The sequence below is a fragment of the Lacerta agilis genome, chromosome 4, assembly GCF_009819535.1.
Source record: "Lacerta agilis isolate rLacAgi1 chromosome 4, rLacAgi1.pri, whole genome shotgun sequence".
Taxonomy (NCBI): Eukaryota; Metazoa; Chordata; class Lepidosauria; order Squamata; family Lacertidae; genus Lacerta; species Lacerta agilis.
Window position 1 is genome coordinate 3,274,301 of NC_046315.1, and position 20,798 is coordinate 3,295,098.

The 20,798-nt window shown below is 47.8% G+C and overlaps 1 protein-coding gene across 2 annotated transcripts in view; it reads right to left on the minus strand.

The window, feature by feature from the left end:
- Window positions 1-20,798, minus strand: part of CLPB (caseinolytic mitochondrial matrix peptidase chaperone subunit B) — an 83,473-nt gene that overhangs the window by 3,155 nt on the left and 59,520 nt on the right. For both annotated transcript variants that reach the window (XM_033145913.1, XM_033145911.1), the window contains exons 8-14: window positions 17,777-17,854; window positions 12,938-12,993; window positions 10,029-10,073; window positions 7,248-7,409; window positions 4,687-4,843; window positions 3,789-3,862; window positions 1,705-1,824 (exon numbers count right to left, since the gene is read on the minus strand). In XM_033145913.1, coding sequence (XP_033001804.1) covers window positions 1,705-1,824; window positions 3,789-3,862; window positions 4,687-4,843; window positions 7,248-7,409; window positions 10,029-10,073; window positions 12,938-12,993; window positions 17,777-17,854 — 692 coding nt within the window. The remainder of the gene's footprint in view (window positions 1-1,704; window positions 1,825-3,788; window positions 3,863-4,686; window positions 4,844-7,247; window positions 7,410-10,028; window positions 10,074-12,937; window positions 12,994-17,776; window positions 17,855-20,798) is intronic.

Consider the following 20,798-nt stretch of genomic DNA (forward strand, 5'->3'; position numbering starts at 1 on the left):
AGAAGCGGACACGGGGCAATGGATTCAAACTACAAGAAAGAAGATTCCACCTAAACATTAGCAAGAACTTCCTGACAGTAAGAGCTGTTCGGCAGTGGGATTTGCTGCCCAGGAGTGTGGTGGAGTCTCCTTCTTCGGAGGTCTTTAAGCGGAGGCTTGACAGCCATCCGTCAGGAATGCTTTGATGGTGTTTCCTGCTTGGCAGGGGGTTGGACTGGATGGCCCTTGGGGTCTCTTCCAACTCTAGGATTCTATGATTAAAAGTGATTTCACATTCCTGTCTGTTGCTGCTTTATGATGAGCCAGACCCTCCTCACCTGGGCTCATCCAGCTCAGTATTACCTTCACTGGCCGGCAGCAGCCCTTCCAAGGCTCCAGAGGAGGATCCTTCCCAGCCCTACCTGAAGGCACCAGGGAACGAATCTGGGACCCTCTGCAGGCAAACTATGTTTTTAAACACTGTACTATGGGATGCATGCTGCTGTTTTGGTTACCGAGTCAGGTGACTGGTCCATCTAGTTCAGCACTGCCTAAGCAGACAGGAAGTGGTTTCGGGAACGAGTTTCCAAGTCTTGCCTGGGGAGGCTGGTAACTCTCTGCATGCAAAGCCAATATAATGCCACCCAAGATGGGAAAGAGTGCATTGCAGGGGGTTGGGCTAGATGACCCTGGGGGGGTCCCTTCCAACTCTACAATTCGAGGATTCTATGAGCGACTTATGATTAGGAAACTAGACGCCACAAGAGGAGGGAAGGGCACAGAATTTCCACTCTCTTGATTGCTGGTGTTTTTTTTTTACAGACAGGCGTCTGATTTTAATTCTTCAAACACAGAATAATAATAATAATAACTACCTTTATGATTTGGCTACTCCATTACACCGCAGAGTATTTATGTTGGCGTGCTTGAATGCCTTTCCGTCCGCTGTGCTATCTGGAAGGTTTAGATGCACCCCCTTCCAGAACAGACTATGCATCTGTGGTCAGAATGTACCTGATTCTATAGACCACACCATTCTGGACTGCCCTCTTTTTAATACCTTTCGTGAAGATCCTTTGGTGTCCTTTCTATGGCCCAGGGTCCCCTCTAATAAACAACTCATAGTCCAATTTTTGCTGAGGGATGATTCTCCTGAAGTCGCTAGAGCTATGGCCCAATTTTTGACCAGGATTTTTGAAGTAAAATCTGGGGTGCCCTGGTCTGTACAATAGCGGTTGCCGAAGATCCCTCCCTTCCTTCTTATACATTGTATGTTTTAGAATTTCAGTATATATAGATGGCTTTATGCTTATTGTTTTATTTATGCCAATAAAGGTGTTGTATAATAATAATAATAATAATAATAATAAGGACCAGGAACTTGCTTTGCTTTTATTTTAAAATAGAAGCTCAGGATCGTAACAAATTTGGCGCAAAATTTCAGAAACTGAGGTATGTGGAATGCTGTTGGGTCTAACTGTCATCAGACTGCAGAATTGGATAACATGCACCTGGATTTAATTTGTGATTTTTCAATTATGTGTCTGCAGTGACATATTTGTGTTCGCTTTTATGAACCCTATCTTCACATTTTCAAGGGAAGTAACAGCAAGGATTTCCCCCCTCCCTTTAAATGAAGTGCCGGTGTGTGTGTGTTTGTGCGAAAGGCACAATGCACGGGGAGGGAGGGAGGAGGCGTGGGGGGCGAGTGGCAGAGATCCTCACCCTCTTAGCCCAGAAGCTCAGCTCCTTGTTGACAAGCTGGATGAGCTCCGAGTGGCAAAAGGGAAGGAAGTAGACAATTTCGTTGATCCTTCCCAGGAACTCGTCTCTCCGGAAGTGAGCCTGCAGGAGGAAAAGGGGCAGAACAGAGAGGTTTGCTGGGAAGGCAAAGCGGATGAGCAGTCTGCGGGGGGGACCTGTAACGTTGAAATCGCTGTCTGTAGAGGACAAAACAAGACCAGGAGAAGATCAAACTTATCCATCCTTAAAGAAATCAGCCCTGACTGCTCACTGGAAGGACACATCCTGAAGTTGAGGCTCCAGTACTTTGGCCTCCTCATGAGAAGACTCCCTAGAAAAGACCCTGATGTTGGGAAAGATGGAGGGCACAAGGAGAAGGGGACGACAGAGGATGAGATGGTTGGACAGTGTTCTCGAAGCGACTGGCATGAGTTTGGCCAAAATGCGAGAGGCAGTAAAGGATAGGCGTGCCTGGCGTGCTCTGGTCCATGGGGTCACGAAGAGTCGGACACGACTGAACGACTGAACAACAATTTACTCCCAGATGGGCGGGGTATTAATAATAATAATAATAATAATAATAATAATAATATAATAGAATTGCAGGCTCTCAATTTTCCTGTTCAGTGTGTTCATATACCAAGTTGCTTCTGATGTTTCTAAAAGAATATGAGAATTCCCCATAAGCTAGTGCAGACTTCTTTTCGGATGGATGTTTGTTATATTACGATAACAAGTTCCCCGTATTTTAAAGAGTTATGCCTAGGGACCCACTGGAATGTTCCCAATGCTACATAATAAATGTGTGCTGCTACACAGTGGTACCTTGGTTTACAAACTTAACCTGTTCCCGTTCTAAAACCAAAGCGTTCTTAAACCAAGGCGTGCTTTCCCATAGCAGCGGAGGGGGGGGGGACTCAATTTACAAATGGAACACACTCAACATGTTCTGCTTCCAAAGCAAAGTTCACAAACCAGAACACCTACTTCCGTGTTTGCAGCGTTCTTAAACCAAGTTGTTCATGAACTAAGCTGTTCTTAAACCAAGGTACCACTGTACTGGTAAATATTGTCTAGGAAAAACTACGAGGGTTTTGTAAAAAAAGCTTGTACGATCTACTAAGTAAGAGACAGTAAGAGCTGTTTGACAGTGGAGTGGACTTTCTCGGGAGGTGGTGGAATCTCCTTCCTTGGAGGTTTTTTCAACTGAGGTGGGATGGCCATCTGTCAGGGATTCTTGAGCTATGATTCTAAGTGTACGCTATATGTATATGTTATATAATGATCCTCTGCACTTCTCATACCTGAGCAATAAAAAAGGTAAAGGGACCCCTGACCATCAGGTCCAGTCATGTCCGACTCTGGGGTTGCGTGCTCATCTCGTTCTATAGGCCGAGGGAGCCGCCGTTTGTCCGCAGACAGGTTCCGGGTCATGTGGCCAGCATGACAAAGCCGCTTCCGGCGAACCAGAAACACCGTTTACCTTCCCGCTGCAGCGGTCCCTATTTATCTATTTGCACTTTGACGTGCTTTCGAACTGCTAGGTTGGCAGGAGCTGGGACCGAGCAACGGGAGCTGACCCTGTGGCAGGGATTCGAACCGCCAACCTTCTGATCAGCAAGCCCTAGACTCTGTGGTTTAACCCACAGCGCCACCTGGGTCCCTCACCTGAGCAACAGCAACACATAAATATCAAATTGTCTTCTTGAAATTTAACGATGGTCTGGGGTGGAGTCCTAAGGCTCCCCCATACCATCTGCTTCGCCATCCCAGTCAGTGTGTGGCATCTGGGACTGAAGGTGGCAGTGAGGAATGCCAGCCAAACCAGCCTCTCCTCCTGACATAGGGCGTTAATGTGCAAGTGCTTTTGGCTCAGAGGCTTGCTTGCGGGAAACAACCGAGGAGCCCTCCTCTGACCCAGGTCGGAGTTCTGCTCTCAACCATTCGAGCGCCTGAAACTGAAGAGGAGGGTTGGAAACAAACACCCGAGGGCTTTGGGGCGTTCCACTTTTGGAAACCCAAGACGGCTGAAAGGAAAGGCTAACGATAAACAGCGCCATCTGTACCTTCAGGATGGGGCGAATGACATTCTCCTTGAACTGCTTAGAGATCGTTATCTTGTCTGTGATCTGGACGTCGTCTGAAAGGAAAAGGCAGAAGTGGTGCAGGGAGCCCCACAGATGACAGATACAGCCCACTTTCCAGAGCAGGGGATTCCTTTGCTGCTGCTTGTCGGCTTTGGAAGCCAGCACCGCAAGCTGGGCTCATTCTGCTTTCCCAGTGTCCCGAGAGTGTCGTGAGCCAGTTTGCACAAATTATCCATTGCATTTATATCCCACCTTTTTCTCCAAGGAGCTCAAGGTGGCATACATTGTCCCCCCCCCCCCTCACTGAATCCCCACAACAGCCCTGTGAGCTAGGTTAGACCAGGCTTCCTCAACCTCGGCCCTCCAGATGTTTTGAGACTACAATTCCCATCACCCCTGACCACTGGTCCTGCTAGCTAGGGATCATGGGAGTTGTAGGCAAAAAAAAAACATCTGGAGGAAAGAGGTTGAGGAAGCCTAGGTTAGGCTGAGAGGCAGCGACTGGTCCAAGGACGCACCCTGGGGCAAGTTTCATGGCGGAGTGAGGGATTTGATAGGAGTGAGGGATCTCATGATAGATGGGTTGATCTCAGGGCCAACCGCCGTGGCAAAGTGGGGTGATTCTAATCACTGGCATGCGGTTAGGAAGAGGTGTGGCAATCACCCCAAACTTAAATGCAGGTAGCTAAATGCAGGCTGCCTGTTGCCTTCAGGTTGTGCTTTGGGGATATGGTTGGTGCCACTTGAAAGAGACATGGAACAGACAGAGCTTTGTTTGATACAGCAGACAGGATGTCACACAGGTTGGGGTTTGGCAAGAGGAAGAGAACACCCAGAGTTTAGAGGGGGGGGGAATTCACAGAGGGGGAAGGGGTACCTAGTTTTTCGGCAATTCTCTTCCTGCTGAGTTCCACGGTCTCCTGCCTCAGCTGCAAGGCATGCTGCGCGATCTCGTCGCTGGCCACGTTGGAGGTCATGATGAAGATGGCATCTTTGCAGTCAATGGTCTTCCCCTTACCGTCTGTCAGCCGGCCCTTCAACAAACAGCAGAGTCAGACTCCTCCGTAAGGCACAAGGAGTGGCATCGATGCAAAGCCTACCTACCGTTAGGGAAGTTTCTGGGGACTGATTCAGGCATAAGGCCCTCTCTGCCCTGCAAGCAGGCTGCAGAATGATCCCCAGAAAGCAGCCCTTGTAGGAGATCCAGTCCAATACATTGGGAAGGATCAAGTTGGGGGAATGCTGCCATAAAGAAAGACCGAGAGATGATGTGAGAACCACCTTCAAATATCTGAAGGGCTGTCACATGGAAGATGGTGCAAAAGCTTGTTTTCTGTTGCTCCAGAAGGGAGGATCAGAATCAATGGAGATTCTGACTAAAGTGCAAAACTTTCTGAGGGTCAGAGCCATTCGAAAGTGGAACAGACTCCTTCAGAAAGTGGTGGACTCTCCTTTGCTGGAGGCTTTTAAAGCAGAGGTTTGATGGCCATCTGCCACGGATGCTTTAGCTGAAATTCCTGCATTGCAGGAGGTTGAACTAGAGGACCCTTGGGGGTCCCTTCCAACTCTGCAGTTCTCTGTTGCTTGTAAGAGGGATGGAAGCATTTGGGCACTGCCTGTGTACCCGCCCCACCCCCGGAAGGCAGCTTACTCGTGCTGGAGAAAGCCAGTTTAATACGCTGGCAGTGGAACGGCTGTGAGCTATAAAGACATATCATTGGTACGGGGGGATTGTTCTAGTTGCTCCCTCATCGGACATGAGACCATAACACTTCCAAATACCATACACAGCTAACCGGAGGGGAGGGCAAGAGGCGCTTGGGGGGTTGCTGCACAGGAGAGTCGTTGCCTCTGCCCCCACTCTGAGCGCTCCCCTCCTCTGTCTCCCTCCAAGAACTCTAAAAACAAGAACCTTTCGAAAATACCAATTTGGGGAACGGCAGGGAGGGGGAGAGAAGAAAAATAAAACAAAAGCGTACGTCGTCTGTCCCCTCCCTCCCAACGCTGCCAGGCCCAGCCGTGCCCAGCTGAAGGACACAAATTTGTGCCGGGTGCTTGGGATTAACATTTCGGTTATTGCTCTGTCAGGCAGGCGGTTCAGGAATTGATTTCGCATTTAGTGGCTGCCACCATGATCTATGCAATACCGGTGATATCAATCCTAGAGAGAAGCCCCCCACCCCGAAAAGCCCTCCTCCACCACCAACCACGCAGCCAGTTTTAATAAAAACAAACAAACACACACACCAAGAAGTGAGGAGACACACAGGAGGGTGGTGAAATCTGCACGTGCTCAGGGGAATGCCAAGCACTCCAGTGCAGGCCAGCCAGTCAGACTGGAGGAGTCAGACGTCCTCAGGCACAAACCAACCACCCCAAGGCATAGCTGCGCATGTATTGATGCCCCTCACTCCAATCAAGTGGGAAACAAGTAAAGGGATGCAAATAAGTTCAGGACTCAAGGATGCCGAAGCTCATGGCCGCAGGAGGCTGTGTTCTGCGTAAAATCCAGTATCCTGAGATGTTCAACTGCGGAAAAGGAGCAGCAGGGTGCAAAGCTACTAGTCCCTATGGTGGAACACCAGATAATGACGAAGCAAACGGCATGGTCATCTGGAGAAAGGAAGGGCTCAGCACCCCCTCATCAGCTTCTCATCCTTCCACATGGCTATTCTACAAAATGGAACCTGCCGCTTACTAGTTAATACGGGAAAATATGTTAGAGGCAGTGTGGTGTAGCAGCTAGAGCGTTGGAATAGTGCCTGGGAGGCCTGAGTTCAGATGCCGACTTGGCCCAAGAAGCTCAGTGCCTCTCAGCAGACTCGTGGTGGGGATTAAGTGAGGAGGGGGAGAGAACTGTATGTCACATTGAGCTTATTGGAGGAAAAGGAGGAATATAAGATGCGAGAAATAAAACACAGGCAACTCTCCATTTACGTGGGGGTTATGTTTTGAGGTACCGTGCGTTTAAATCACGTATATTCGGAACGCCATTGGAAAAACCTGCAAACACCACAATCGCTCCCTCCAAACCTCCTTGCTCCAACTCCAACTCTCCACAGCCCTCAAAGGTTGGTGCAAGGGCTCCTGGGATCGCTGGACGCTGTTTTCACGCCATTTTTGCATTCTTTTAGGGCCGTTTTTGCCCCTTTTGTGCCATTTCTGGATTTGTGGTGATGTACATGTGCGCAGTTTCCTCTGTTTGCTGTAGCAGCCCAAAGGATCAGGCAAACATTTATTGCAGAAAACGGGGTCCAATGTGCTGGGGGGGGGGAGGTTATCTGGGTTAACACGTGCCTTTCAACTTGATAGCCTGCATTTTTGAGTGGACCAAATAAACCTTTCCTGACTGGCTAGCGAGGGTGTATTGCCAAACCACACAGGAACCTCACGTTGCCACAGGGGCCTCGGACGGCTTCTTTAAAAAGACGGTCTTACTTCATCAAACAGCTGCAGCATGATGGTGAGGACATCCGGGTGGGCCTTGTCCACTTCGTCAAAGAGCACCACGGCATTGGGGCACTGCTTCAACTTCTTGGTGAGCTGCCCGCCTTCCTCATGGCCGACGTAACCGGGCGGAGAGCCAATGAACTTGGCAACCTGGGAGGGAAAGAAGCCACAGGCGTCAGATGGGGACGCCCACACCCTGGGCCTGGGGAAAGAGACCCGCTGTGGCTTAAAGCAAGACTAGCCTGCACGAAAGGTCAACAAAGGTCAACAAAGGTCCGTATAGTTAAAGCTATGGTTTTCCCAGTAGTAATGTACGGAAGTGAGAGCTGGACCATCAAGAAGGCTGATCGCCGAAGAATTGATGCTTTTGAATTATGGTGCTGGAGGAGACTCTTGAGAGTCCCATGGACTGCAAGAAGATCAAACCTATCCATTCTCAAAGAAATCAGCCCTGAGTGCTCACTAGAAGGGCAGATCCTGAAGTTGAGGCTCCAGTACTTTGGCCACCTCATGAGAAGAGAAGACTCTTTGGGAAAGACCCTGATGTTGGGAAAGATGGAGGGCACAAGGAGAAGGGGACGACAGAGGACGAGATGGTTGGACAGTGTTCTCGAAGCTACTAACATGAGTTTGGCCAAACTGCGAGAGGCAGTGAAGGATAGGCGTGCCTGGCGTGCTCTGGTCCATGGGGTCACGAAGAGTCGGACACGACTGAACGACTGAACAACAACAGCCTGCAAGAGGAGTTCGGAGCCTGCATCATCCGATTTCAGCGCGCCAAGAGAGAGCAAGGAAAAGATCGTACGTCCAGAGCTGGGTGCGTTTGGAATGGAGGAAATCCAATTACTGAGACCGCGATGCGCAAATTAGGCGTATCGTCACGTGGCTGCTTATGCTTCAGAATCAGTTTTGCTCCTCAATCTACGTTTTAAGGGATATACAGTGGTGGCTTTTTTAAAAAATAGCTTTTCGCAGGGACTGGAGGAATGGGAGGTGGACACGGAGAGCAGAGGCAGCTGAGCTATTGACTCAAGGGCCCAGAAATAGAAGCCTCGGCAAGTAGCTCTGAAGGGGCCCTGGCACTTTAAAGATCTTCTGCGCTACACTCTGCTTTCCACTCATGCTCTAAAGCCTCACCAGGAAAATTTGATCAACAGGGACTAGGCTAGGGGTTGTACCATCTCCTGGAGGTGGGGACGGGGACAGTGGGATAACCTAGGGAGGCAGGGGGGCGCTGAAGGTCTAAATGACTATCAGACTTTGAACAGCTAGTATCATTGTATCGAGTTCATCAGTTTGGTTGAATTAATTAAATTAAATTAATTAAATTAAGCCATTTTAGTGGATTTTTGAATAAATGTGAAATTAATGGTTTTGAATTTTATCATGTTATTTTCTTCCTCAGTAGCAGCAGCAGTAGTAGTAGTAGTAGTAGTAATAATAATAATAATAATAATAATAATAACAACAATAACTTTCCTTTCAGATAGTTTTCCTTGACATCCAATGGGAGGGTGTTTGCTCATGCAAACTGTAATTCTGAATAATGCTTTTTATAGAGTAGGGGAAACTCGGGTTGAGTTTGTGGAACCAAGGGGATGGGGCCCCAAAAGTTTTAGGAACCACTACATTGAACATTAAAAAAAAGCCAACAAGCTTATTCTGCAACAGATTTCCACTTTCAGACAATACTGAGCCTTTCATAGCAAGGCCAAAACAACAACAGCAAAAATGAATAAATGAATGGGGGGCGGGAAATAAAAAGGGGAGGAAAGAGAACAAGGAGATGGCTTGAGATCTCTCTCCAGGCACCATGGAAGAAGCCTTACTTTATATCCCAACTAATCTTGCATCTAAGAAACAAGGAACACGGAATACAGCCACCTGCCTTCTGTTCTCAGGAGACAGGAAGGAATGCACCGTATTTTTCGCTCCATAAGACGCACCCGAACATAAGACGCACCTATTTTTTAGAGGAGGAAAGGGGCAAAGCCCTTTTTTTTAGGGATCAGCTCAGTGGTGCAGCTTTTTTTGCAAAGGGAAAAGCCCTGTTTTTTTGAGGATCAGCTCAAAGTGGTGCAGCTTTTTTTGCAAAGGGAAAAGCCCTGTTTTTTTGAGGATCAGCTCAAAGTGGTGCAGCTTGTTTTTCAAAGAGGAAATCCCCGTTTTTATGGGGTCCAACTCAGTTCTGCAGCTTCTAGTCCTACAGCCATTTCTACAGTTTCCAGACAGATAATCTAATCAGCCAGCCACATGTCGCTGGGGAAACAAACAGCCTCCCTCTGCATTCCACAATGGAGGCCTGGGCAAGGGGGCAGGGCTGGAAAGGGAGCCTTATCTCTCTCCCGATCACTTGCTGAACAGCTGTTCAGCGGCTTCCTTTCAACACCCCCTTCTCTCTTTGTAAAAAAAAAAAAAAGAGAGAGCACAATCTGCTTCTGGCCCCTAGGCAATTCTGCTCCAGGGACCCTGCATTTGTTCCGTAAGACGCACAGACATTTATCCTTACTTTTTAGGAGGAAAAAAGTGCGTCTTATGGAGTGAAAAATACGGTGTGTATGGGAGATGGTGTGCTATAGGGCACGCCATAGAAATGTTAAGTTTTCTTTTTCCAGGTGAGGCTGGAGGAGCAAGGGTGAGTATCTGGAAAGAGTTTGCCACCAAGAGGAGGGTGCCATCAAAGGTGAGAATGCCAAGTGTCGCCAGGTGCGATTCCGGGATGTTCAGACAGTGGCGGTGGTGCTGAGGGTGTGCGTCTCTCTTACTAACCTCGTGTCTTTCCTGAAACTCAGACATGTCCAGCCTGATGAAACCCTGGTGGCACAAAGGAAACAAAAAAGGGGCTCATTTATTGGTGCTGATGACAGGAAGCTGCAGCCAATCCTGGATCCCTGACAGAGCGTGCCTGTTGCGAGGCCAGGCTCCGCAGAGACCTGTGCGTCCTCTCCCCACTCTGCACATTGACCTGTATGCACAAGAGCTGTTAGGAGGAGAAGTGGCAGAGCATCTGACTGCACAAGGGCCCAGGTTCAAACCACCCACCAGCATCTCCAGATAGGGCTGGGAACAGCTCAGTTTCAAACCCTGGAGAGCGGCTGCCAGTAGACAACGCAGGGGGAGAAAGACCAATGATTTGGCTTGGTTTATTTACCGTATATACTCGAGTATAAGTCGACCCAAATATAAGCCGAGGCACCTAATTTCCCTACAAAAATGTGGGAAAGCTTATTGACTCAAGTATAAGCCGGTTCACCTTTGCCACTGTGGTAGAGGAGGAACGAGCAGCCCAAAGCAGCCCTTTGGCCTGCTCCTTCCTCTTCCTCCTTTGCTGCTGTGGAGCTCACCCCGTCGCAGGGTTTCGAACCGCCATTCTTCTGATCAGCAAGCCCTAGGGCTCTGTGGTTTAACCCACAGCACAATGTTCCCTTGTGTTATACAGAAAAGGCTGGGATCCTGTACTGTTTAAGCAGGAGCCAGGGAAAGTGAGCACCTGTGGGGTTTTAATACTTCCTTAACTGATAGGCTTTCTGCCTTCTGGGGTCTAAAGTTTGCATTTATGTGAGCAGTTCAGGAATGGAACAAGCTGCCTGGGGAGAGTAAAGAACCACCATTCTTGTACACTTCTTAAGGAATGGTTGACTTGAGTATAAGCCGAGGGCAGCTTTTAAAGGACAAAAAGTGTGCTGAAAAACTAGGCTTATACTCAAGTATATAGGTATTTACTGGTTCATAGGGATGCTGGACTGCATATGCCCCCTTTGGGCTGACTGAGCAGAGCTCGGAGCCACCCAAGAAACTCCCCAGGGATTCAGGCAGGGCACAAACTAAGCTCTACCTGGAGGTGTCATAGAGGACCAAGCCTGGGACCTCCGTCCCACAAAGCAGATGCTCTGCCCCCAAGTTACTGAGCACCCCTGGGCTTTACAGAGAATAATTAAAATTGCCCAGAATGTTATTGGGCTCCAACTACCAACCCTGGACGAGATCTTCACGTCTCGCTGTTTGAAGAAGTCACACAACATCCTGAGAGATCCCACCCATCCTGCTCACAACCTTTTTGAACTGTTGCCTTCGGGCAGAAGATACAGGATAATGAAAACTCAAACCACACGCCTTCTGAATAGTTTCTATCTGAGAGCTTTGATTGCACTTAATAATGATCTCAGGGTCAGTAGTAAGTAATAGTAAGCAGTGAGTAGTAAGGAATGAGACAGGCTTTTAGGTTATGCTATGCTTTTAATAGGTTATGTTATACTCTGGATCAGTGTTTTTCAACCACTGTTCCGCGGCACACTAGTGTGCCGCGAGATGTTGCCTGGTGTGCCGTGGGAAAAATTGAAAAATTCAAGAGAATTACTTTATATATAGTCAATATAGGCACAGAGTTAAATTTTTTAACATTTTCTAATGGTGGTGTGCCTCGTGATTTTTTTCATGAAACAAGTGTGCCTTTGCCCAAAAAAGGTTGAAAAACACTGCTCTGGATTATGTTATGTTTTAATAGATTATTTTAATAAGGATGAGAGTGTTGGAGATATGTGCAAATGTGTATGGTAATTCCGGTCTTTGGGTGTTTGATTTTCGTTGTTGTGTATACTGTGTATATACGGACAATGACAATAAAATAAATAAATAAATAAATAAATAAATAAATAAATAAATAAATAAAATCTTTCTCCAAACACAGCGGCTAGAATTTTCACCCAAATTACACCCAACTTTTCTTGCATTCCTGCATTCAAATGTACCCAAGACGGCTGGGCTGGGCTGTAAAAAGTAACCAATGATGCAGAAACCATAATTAGAATACAGTGGTAGATCGGGTTACATACACTTCAGGTTACAGACTCCGCTAACCCAGAAATAACGCTTCAGGTTAAGAACTTTGCTTCAGGATAAGAACAGAAATCGTGCTCTGGCGGCACAGCGGCAGCGGGAGGCCCCATTAGCTAAAGTGGTGCTTCAGGTTAAGAATGGACCTCTGGAACGAATTAAGTTCTTAACCCGAGGTACCACTGTATCTTGCCCTTTGTTTAAAAACCAGTGAGGTTTTTGCTGCACATCCAGAGGATGAGGCGGGCTTTCAGCTGGCAGAGAAACAAGATCTCAGTAATAACGTCTCCCTTAACCCGCCAGCTGCTGTTATAGGCTGCCCTCTCCTCCTGTCCTTCCCTAATAATTCTCTCCATGTTCTGTGACGCCCTCTTTGATGCATTAATTAACTAAATAACCAACAAACTGATTAGGCTTTAATGAACCGCTTGTTCTGAGCATGCCATTGAATTAGCACGGCCTGTTTGTCCTTGGCTGTTGTGGCGTTTGATGTGGAGCCAGTAACCACGGCAGCGAGGACGAAAACGTAACTGGAAAAGGGAAGGGGGGGTTTGCCCTGGAAACCTGCGCGCAGAGTGGCATCCTGCATAACTCCAAAACCTTCAACATTTTAAAGCGGTGACTCGCTCCCACAGAAGCCACAGTTGTGGCCAGGGCAATTCTTCAGGATCAGGCCGTGCACAGGAATGGGTCGCCTGTGCGGATTCTGCAGAGGTTCCAGGGAGGAAATTGTGAAATGGGAACCCTCTTGGTCGATGCCTCCAGGGTCCCCTGCCGCTCCATCCACTGGCACCTGGGGGGGAACAAGGCTGTTCCGCTGGGGGAACCGAGAGCGGAGGCCTTACCTTCTTGACATCTTTGTGCAGGTACTTAGCAGTCTGCTTGGCCAGTTCAGTTTTGCCTGTTCAAGAAGCGGCAGAGAAAAGAGGAAGTGTTGAGGGAGAAAACGCCTTGATAAGAACATCAAGTAGAGGCCATGCAAAAAGCTCTCGGGAAGTTGTGCGACAACAACGAAACCGAGACCCGTTTGCAGCGTCTGTGTTGCAAGTGAGATCACGGAACTGTAGAGTCGGAAGGGACCACCAGGGTCATCTAGTCCAACCCCCTGCAATGTGGTTGTCCAACCCCCTGCAATGCAGGAAACTTTTTGCCCGACATGGGGCTTGAACCAACTTCTACCAACTGGGCTATTATATACTAATACCCTGTTTCTCCTAAAATAAGACATAGCCATAAAATAAGCCATAGCAGGATTTCTATGCATTTGCGAAATATAAGCCGTTCCCCAAAAATAAGCCATACCCCGAGAATAAGCAATAGTGACGTGGTACCTCCCATTAAAACAGCCTGGGGAGGCGTGGCTATGCAGCGTACCGATGCGACACGGTTAAAATAAGACATCCCCTGAAAATAAGCCATACTGTGTTTTTTTGAGCAAAAATATATATAAGACGGTGTCTTATTTTAGGAGAAACACGGTATATACTCAAAGAAACAAAATCAAACACAGCACAGGCTCAATTCTCAAGCTACTCCAGCAACACGAGAGCCCCTGCAACAGCACCACCTTTTCCTGCGTCCACTGGCAACGTGGGACATCCTGGGCTACAAAGCCCACACTGTGGCTCCTCCCCCCCACAGGTTTCAAACACCTGGAAACTGAGTTGGCAAGGGTGCTGGGCATCAGCCACAGCATGGTCTCCCCTTCCGTGGGTCCAAGCTTTCTCGCACCCCCTGGCAGGCAGCGCTGGAGGGAGTGGCGCGACAGTGGCGTGACCTGTGGCTCTGTCAGTCGGAGGCAGCAATGCTTCTGAATGCCAGATGCTGGGAACCACCGGAGGGGAGAGTTGTTGCTCTTGTGCTCGGATCCTGCCTGCGGGTTTCCCCACAGGCACCTGACTGGCCACTGTGAGAACAGGATGCTGGACTGCATGGGTCGTTGGCGCTTCTGATGCTCTGCTTACAAACAGGGTTCCCTGAAGTACCCACACCAGTGACAGCTGTCAGTCTCAGGGATGGACTCCGTAGGTTCTGCTTTCACTTCCTTCCTCGGCTGCCCTCCCCTGCCCCTTCGTCTGCACAGTCCCATCTTGAGCTCTTCTTGGCCTCGTCAGAATGGAACTGGTTGCTGGAAACTGATTCTTTTTAACCCTATAAAGGCCTCCAAACTCTCCCTACACAAAATTATTATTACTATTACTATTATTACAAACAGGCCAAACCCTACGCCAAAGGATAAATGGACATAAATCTGATATCAGGAATCACAAGACAGAGAAACCAGTAGGAGAACACTTCAATCTCCCAGGACATTCTATAAAAGATCTCAAAGTAGCTGTCTTAATACAAAGAAATTTCAGAAATAGACTGGAAAGAGAAGTGGCTGAATTACAACTAATCACCAAACTTAAAACCACGGAGAAACCTGGTCTGAACAAAGACATTGGATTCTTATCTCATTATACATAACAAAGCTATCTTTAGCCATCTCACCCCTTGCCTTTCCCTGCAAGACTAACAGGTTTTCCACACCTATCAGCTGATCACCCATTCCCACCACCCTTCTGAGCAATACCCCTCCCCACTCCCTCACTATATTTAAGGATCTGGTGACTTCTGTTTCAGTGTATATGAAGAAGTGTGCATGCACACGAAAGCTCATACCAGGAACAAACTCAGTTGGTCTCTAAGGTGCTACTAGAAAGAATTTTCGATTTTGTTTTGACTATGGCAGACCAACACGGCTACCCACCTGTAACTACAAAATTATTAGTTATCGTGGTCACGTTTTTGTGAGATGACAGGAAGGACTGCCAACCTGGTGTGTTGAGAATACAACTCCTACCAATGGCTGTGCTTAGCTGGGCCTGACGGCAGCTGCAGCCCAAAGCTCTGGAGGGCACCAGGCTGGGGACAGTTGGGCCACATAATACCTTTTGCTCTTAAAATAACTTTTGTGGGGTGTTTTTGGAAAACATAAACTGCAAAGAAAAGCGAACTGTCCCCGCTGCCCCCACCGAAAAAAAGGGAAGTCTTGAAGGATTTGCTGTGCAAAAGTGCTTTGGAGGACCAGGTGAGCGACGGAGCCAAGGGCCATCAACCCAGTTCTTCCCCCAACGCAACGTCCTTGACTTCAAGACAAGGAGCAGATTTGCTGGGAAACACAATATTCTTTGTTTATTGGATTTATATGCAACGTCTATCATAAAAGTCTAGGCATGAAGGCGATCAATAATTCAAAACACATATTACGGAATAAATCCACATCGACATGGTATCAACAAACATGTCAGCCCCCACTGCGGCGGGAGATTTCGTCCCTCACGAGGCGTGTACCTGCGCAAAGCAGCCCCTGCAGGACCCTGGTAAGGTGCCCTCAAGGTGAAAGGGCGTTCCAGGGTCTGCCTGACCCAGACGAGGTGCTGCAGGGAAGACTCCTGAGCGACAATCCTTCCCTTGGCTCTTCCTTTCACAACCAGGTGCTGCCAATTCCTGCTGCTTCACCCCTTTTCGGTGCAACTGCATCTTGCGCAGGGGTTGCGCTCTGGTGACGGTGCACATACGCAAAAAAGGTGTATACCCAAAGTACTCCTGAATGACCGTCCTTACCTTCCAAGCAAGGCAGAGAACTTTAAAGCTCTCAGGTTTGCTTACTGGGTTCTGCGATGCTCTCGTGAAATCTCACAGGGTTGTCGGAGATCATGGCATGAGCATCTCAAGAGCCCGGTATGCAAGCCTGACAGTTTAAAAGCACTCTCCATGCCAGGAAAATCCTGTTCAAAAGGGTCTTTTAAGCTACCCGCTTACATTTGATCTGTGTGATTTCAACCAGCTGGTCTTCAACCATGTACGGTTGAAATAGCACATGTTAGATGTGTGCAAGATGCTATCATACTGTACCTTCCAAAGCCACACTTTATTCTCTGCTAAAAGCTTTGTCTTGCCTCTTCACCCCCAATTTCCATGACTCCACCTCACCTGCTCTCTCATCTGCCTGGTTCCAGGGTTCGGAATTAGCGGGGCGACAAAAAGCACCTCAAAAATTCTGGGTGCCCTTTATTGTCCCTGGCTAACACTCAATGATTACTGAAATGGATGTAAGCCTCAAAGTATATGTTAAGAATAGATAATATGTTAAGTTTAATAATAAAGAGTAGAGTATTTTGAAAACTGAACAAAATAAAAAATAAAAAAATCCTTCCAGTAGCACCTTAGAGACCAACTAAGTTTGTTCTTGGTATGAGCTTTCATGTGCATGCACACTTCTTCAGATACACAAAAGCTCATACCAAGAACAAACTTAGTTGGTCTCTAAGGTGCTACTGGAAGGATTTTTTATTTTTTGTTTTGTTTTGACTACGGCAGACCAACACGGCTACCTACCTGTAATTGAAAACTGAAGTATGGTACTAATATTTTTATTGCCAACACCAAATTAAACATGTATTAACCATTTCTGCTAAAACGTGGTATTAACAATGTGTCACTTACGCAAATTGCGTATTAATTCATGCTTATCAAAATAATAAATTTAAAGTGTTGCTGACCCCCCCCTCCCTGTTGGCATTTAGACATTCTGTTTTTGGTGCCCAGAACTCTGGTCCCAGGAGCCATTTGGCTCCTGGCTTTTCTACCCCAGTTTCTAACACTGCCTGGTTCCGTGTCTCAGAAAGGGCGATTCAATTCAGACCCCATGGCAAGCCATGGCTGGTGCTAACCAGAGCTTAGAACCTGAAACAACACAGGGGTCCAGAATGCTGACTGGGCCTTGGGTCCCCTTGCGCTTCCCGCCCACGATTTTACTCCAATGAGAAGGCTCAGTTCCTGGGTCCATTCTAGCTTCCTCGCCTTTGCTGGACCTTCTCAATCTTTGCTCTGCAACAGGAACTACAAACTTGCTTCTGTCTTTCAAAAACGGAATCAGGTCTCAGGGTGCCAGTTTGGTTTAGCTCTTGGTGGGGGGGGGGGATGCCTTGGCAAGACATTCAGCTCTTCCCGGGGCCATCCTTTGCTGGAGCCGGCAAGAAGCATGCGAAAGGCAACACAACTCTTGATGACTTCTGGGATGCTGCTACGATTAAGGATTTCAATTTCTTTCTTTAAAAACAAAACAACAATCGGATAGGAAGGAATGATCCTAGTGAACTGATGTCTGCTTTTACCCTTTTGATGGTTTTATGCTTTTATTTCTGTAAACCGCTTTGGTGGTGTGGTTTTTTCCCCCCCAATGACACAGCAGTATACGAATATTTTTATAACTGAATAAATAAAAAATAAATTTTCTACGTTTCACATGAATATTGTACCTAGTGTGATTTTCTCACTTTGAGTTTCACCTGGCCTGCATGCGGAATTTGGGGTAGTTCACGTTCAATGCCGCTATTATGCTGTTGCAACTTATTTGTTATAGAAAGTGGTGTTTGCCGATGACTTGAACCACTGGCAGTGCCTGGGCAAGGGGAAGGTAAGTGGACTGAAAAACCTGTCCTTTACTTGAGCCCAGAAAAGTACTTGAAAACTAGACTTGAGATTTCTGGCCCATCCATGGTGCAGCATCTTCGGTTTTTCTATCTCTAGCATGTGTGGGAAAAGCAGCACTAGCGTTTTTTTCTGGGGCTGGACCAGCCTGCATCATCCCGCTAAAAATGAAAGAAGGGGGGGGGGGGGAAGGAGACCGACTTTACCTATTCCCGACGATCCCAAGAAGAGAAAAACCAGGGGATGCTCCTCGTCATACCAGCCATTTTCCTTCCTCCGAATGGCTGCAATCGAAAATGCAAGAAAAACAAAGGAAGGGGTTATATATCTGGGCACATAAAAAAGGGAAAGGCATATAAATCAATGACACAACAGCAAGTATAATTATCACTAAGTATACACTATGTTTTACTGCTCTCTGCCCACTCAAAGTCTTCGCTGCCATTAGAGCTACCTAATTTGATTAGCCAGCAAGGCCCCCAGAGATACCTAATCAGGTTAGCATGGATTTGGAAAGCTGCCCAGAGCAGATTTCGGATAAAGTTTTCCAGGATGTGCACTCAGCGTTGCCAGGGAAACAGGAGGGAGGATGGACACTGAATGAACCAGAAAGGGACCTGTCGGGTGGACCGAGAGGGGAGGGTAAAGGGTTGGGGGGAAAGAGAGATTCTAGAGGCTCAATAGCTCTCCAGCTTGTAAGCGCCACCTTTGTGCACAAAGACCTGGGAAGGAGAAGTTTGCTACCTCTCCGACGCTAACGGGAAGGAAGCCTTGAATTCAAGGTCACGGCAGCCTTGCGAAGACTCATGGGCTGCCGAAAATAACGGTGCTAGGATGGAGGAGGATGCGGGGGAGATATGCCAGGGAAACATGGGATGGGTTTGGAACACAAAAGGATATATTTTGCAGAGGAGCAGCACTTAAAACTTCTGGGCTGGCCAAACCTGCCCTCTGGGGCAAACAGATTCCCTGTGGATCCTGCTCCTCTTGGCACCCCAACCGTAGCTTTGCACTCTCAGATCACAGCACATGCACAGTGTTTAAAAAAGGGAAGGAAAAAGTGATCACGTGAGAACAAGGGGGCAGCATTTGTTTACATTCAGTGGCTGTGCTTAAGGTCTGGCAGCTGCATTAAAGCAAAGGACAGGACACATAAAATACAGGACTTCTTTACACAGCACACGATCACTCCACATGTGGCTGCCTGGATTCTGTCCTTCCATCCAAGTATAATGCCTAGCACAGGACTCCTGCTTTAACTTTCTGAGAAAATCAAGCTTTTGCTTCAAAAACTCTATGAAGCTCTTGCCTTCATAGATAAAGACAGGCTTGAAAATGCATGTGGGCAGGAGCTGGATTTCCGTGAAGCTACAATGCTCTGTCCCTTGTCAGCCTCAAGCAACAAGCCCCCAACGGAATAAATTATGCAAAACAAAAGCATGCAGGCAATTTTGCTTAATTTATGCAAGTTGCAGAACAGGATATTCCTGACACAGAACTTGGCAGGATTTTTATGTTAATTTGTATATATTGTTTTATGAATTGGCAGCATGTAAATACGTTTGCAAACAAACTCCTTGCACGCACCCTGTGAAATTGTGGCTGAAAACGTATTCAACCCTCACTTCCCTTTTTCTCAGAGGTGCACAAACTCACCACGAGGCTGGCTTTTCTGGGTTGTTCTGGCATGGTGAAGCAGCATCCTGAACCCCCTAATCCGTGTCCTGACCGTGACTCCTCCTCTCCTGGAAAATGTTCAAGAAGCAGTTTTCAGTCAGGACAGGGCGAGGCGCCATCTTGGTGTGCTTTGAAGCATTCAGAGGCCAAAGCCGCCCAGGAAAGTCAGCACAAGGCATGGAAAATGGTGCCACCCCCAAACCATGCCAGCTGCTCTACGTGCAACATTCATCACCCAGATCTTTTTTTTTCTTGGGGCATCCGAGTTGTAAACGCAACACTAAGGTGAAGCCACTTCTGCCTGCCAGGGTTTGAGAAACTATGGACCCAGCAGGAGAGGACGATCCAGCACCTCGATGACTAATGTACCAGTAGCCACACTCCATGAGAAAGCCAAAGGAATTTGGAAATTGCTACTAAACTGCTGGGATGCGGCTGGCGCTGTGGGTTAAACCACAAAGCCTAGGGCTTGCCGATCAGAAGGTCAGCGGTTCGAATCCCCGCAATGACGGGGTGAGCTCCCGTTGTTCTGTCCCAGCTCCTGCCCACCTAGCAGTTCGAAAGCACGTCAAAGTGCAAGTAGATAAATAGGTACCACTCTGGCAGGAAGGTAAACGGCGTTTCCGTGCGCTGCTCTGGTTCACCAGAAGCTGCTTAGTCCTGCTGGCCACATAACCCGAAAGCTGTACGCCGGCTCCCTCGGCTAGTAACGCGAGATGAGCACCGCAACCCCACAGTCGGACAGGACTGGACCTAATGGTCAGGGGTCCCTTTACTTTACTAAACTGCCATGTTAGCATCCACAGTGCGTCTATGCCCGCGTGTGGACCAATGGCCTGATCCAGAAAGCTCTTCTCATAGTCACTGCCCTGTTAGCCATTCCACCTGAGCCCATGAAACCACTTAATTTTGTTAAATACACAAAATAGTGTGTCCCCACCCCCAAATTATAATTTAGATTGCAAGCTCCCTGGTGCCAAGAATGTGTTCCCCTTCTGCCTCAACGCTATTCTGTGTGCTGGTGGTCTTAAGGAATTTTTAAATTTTTTATTTTGTTTTAATTAAAATACATAGCCACTCCAAGACAGAGAGATGAAGCCACGGCAGCTCTCAGTCATTCTTTCATTCGCCCTTTCCTGATGGTTTAAAAGAGGATCAAACACATTCATGGAGGAGGAGAGGGAACGGTGGAACTCTCTCCCACAGGAGACAGTAACGGCCACCAGCTCGGGTGGCTTTAAAAGGAGAATAGACCAATTCATAGAAGAGGAGAGGGCTACTGATGGCTACTAGCCGGAATGGCTATGCTCTGCCTCCAGAACTGGAGGCAGCAATGCTTCTGCATGCCAGTTGCTGGAAACTGCAGGAGGGGAGATTCCTCTTGTGTACGACTCCTGGTTGTGGGTTTCCCCAGAGAGGCATCTGGTTGGCCGCTGTGAGAACTGGATGCTGGACTACACGGCCTGAACCAGCAGGCTCTCCTTACAGGTGAAACTCGAAAAATTTGAATATTGTGGAAAGGTTCATTTCTTTCAGTAATTCAGCTTAAAA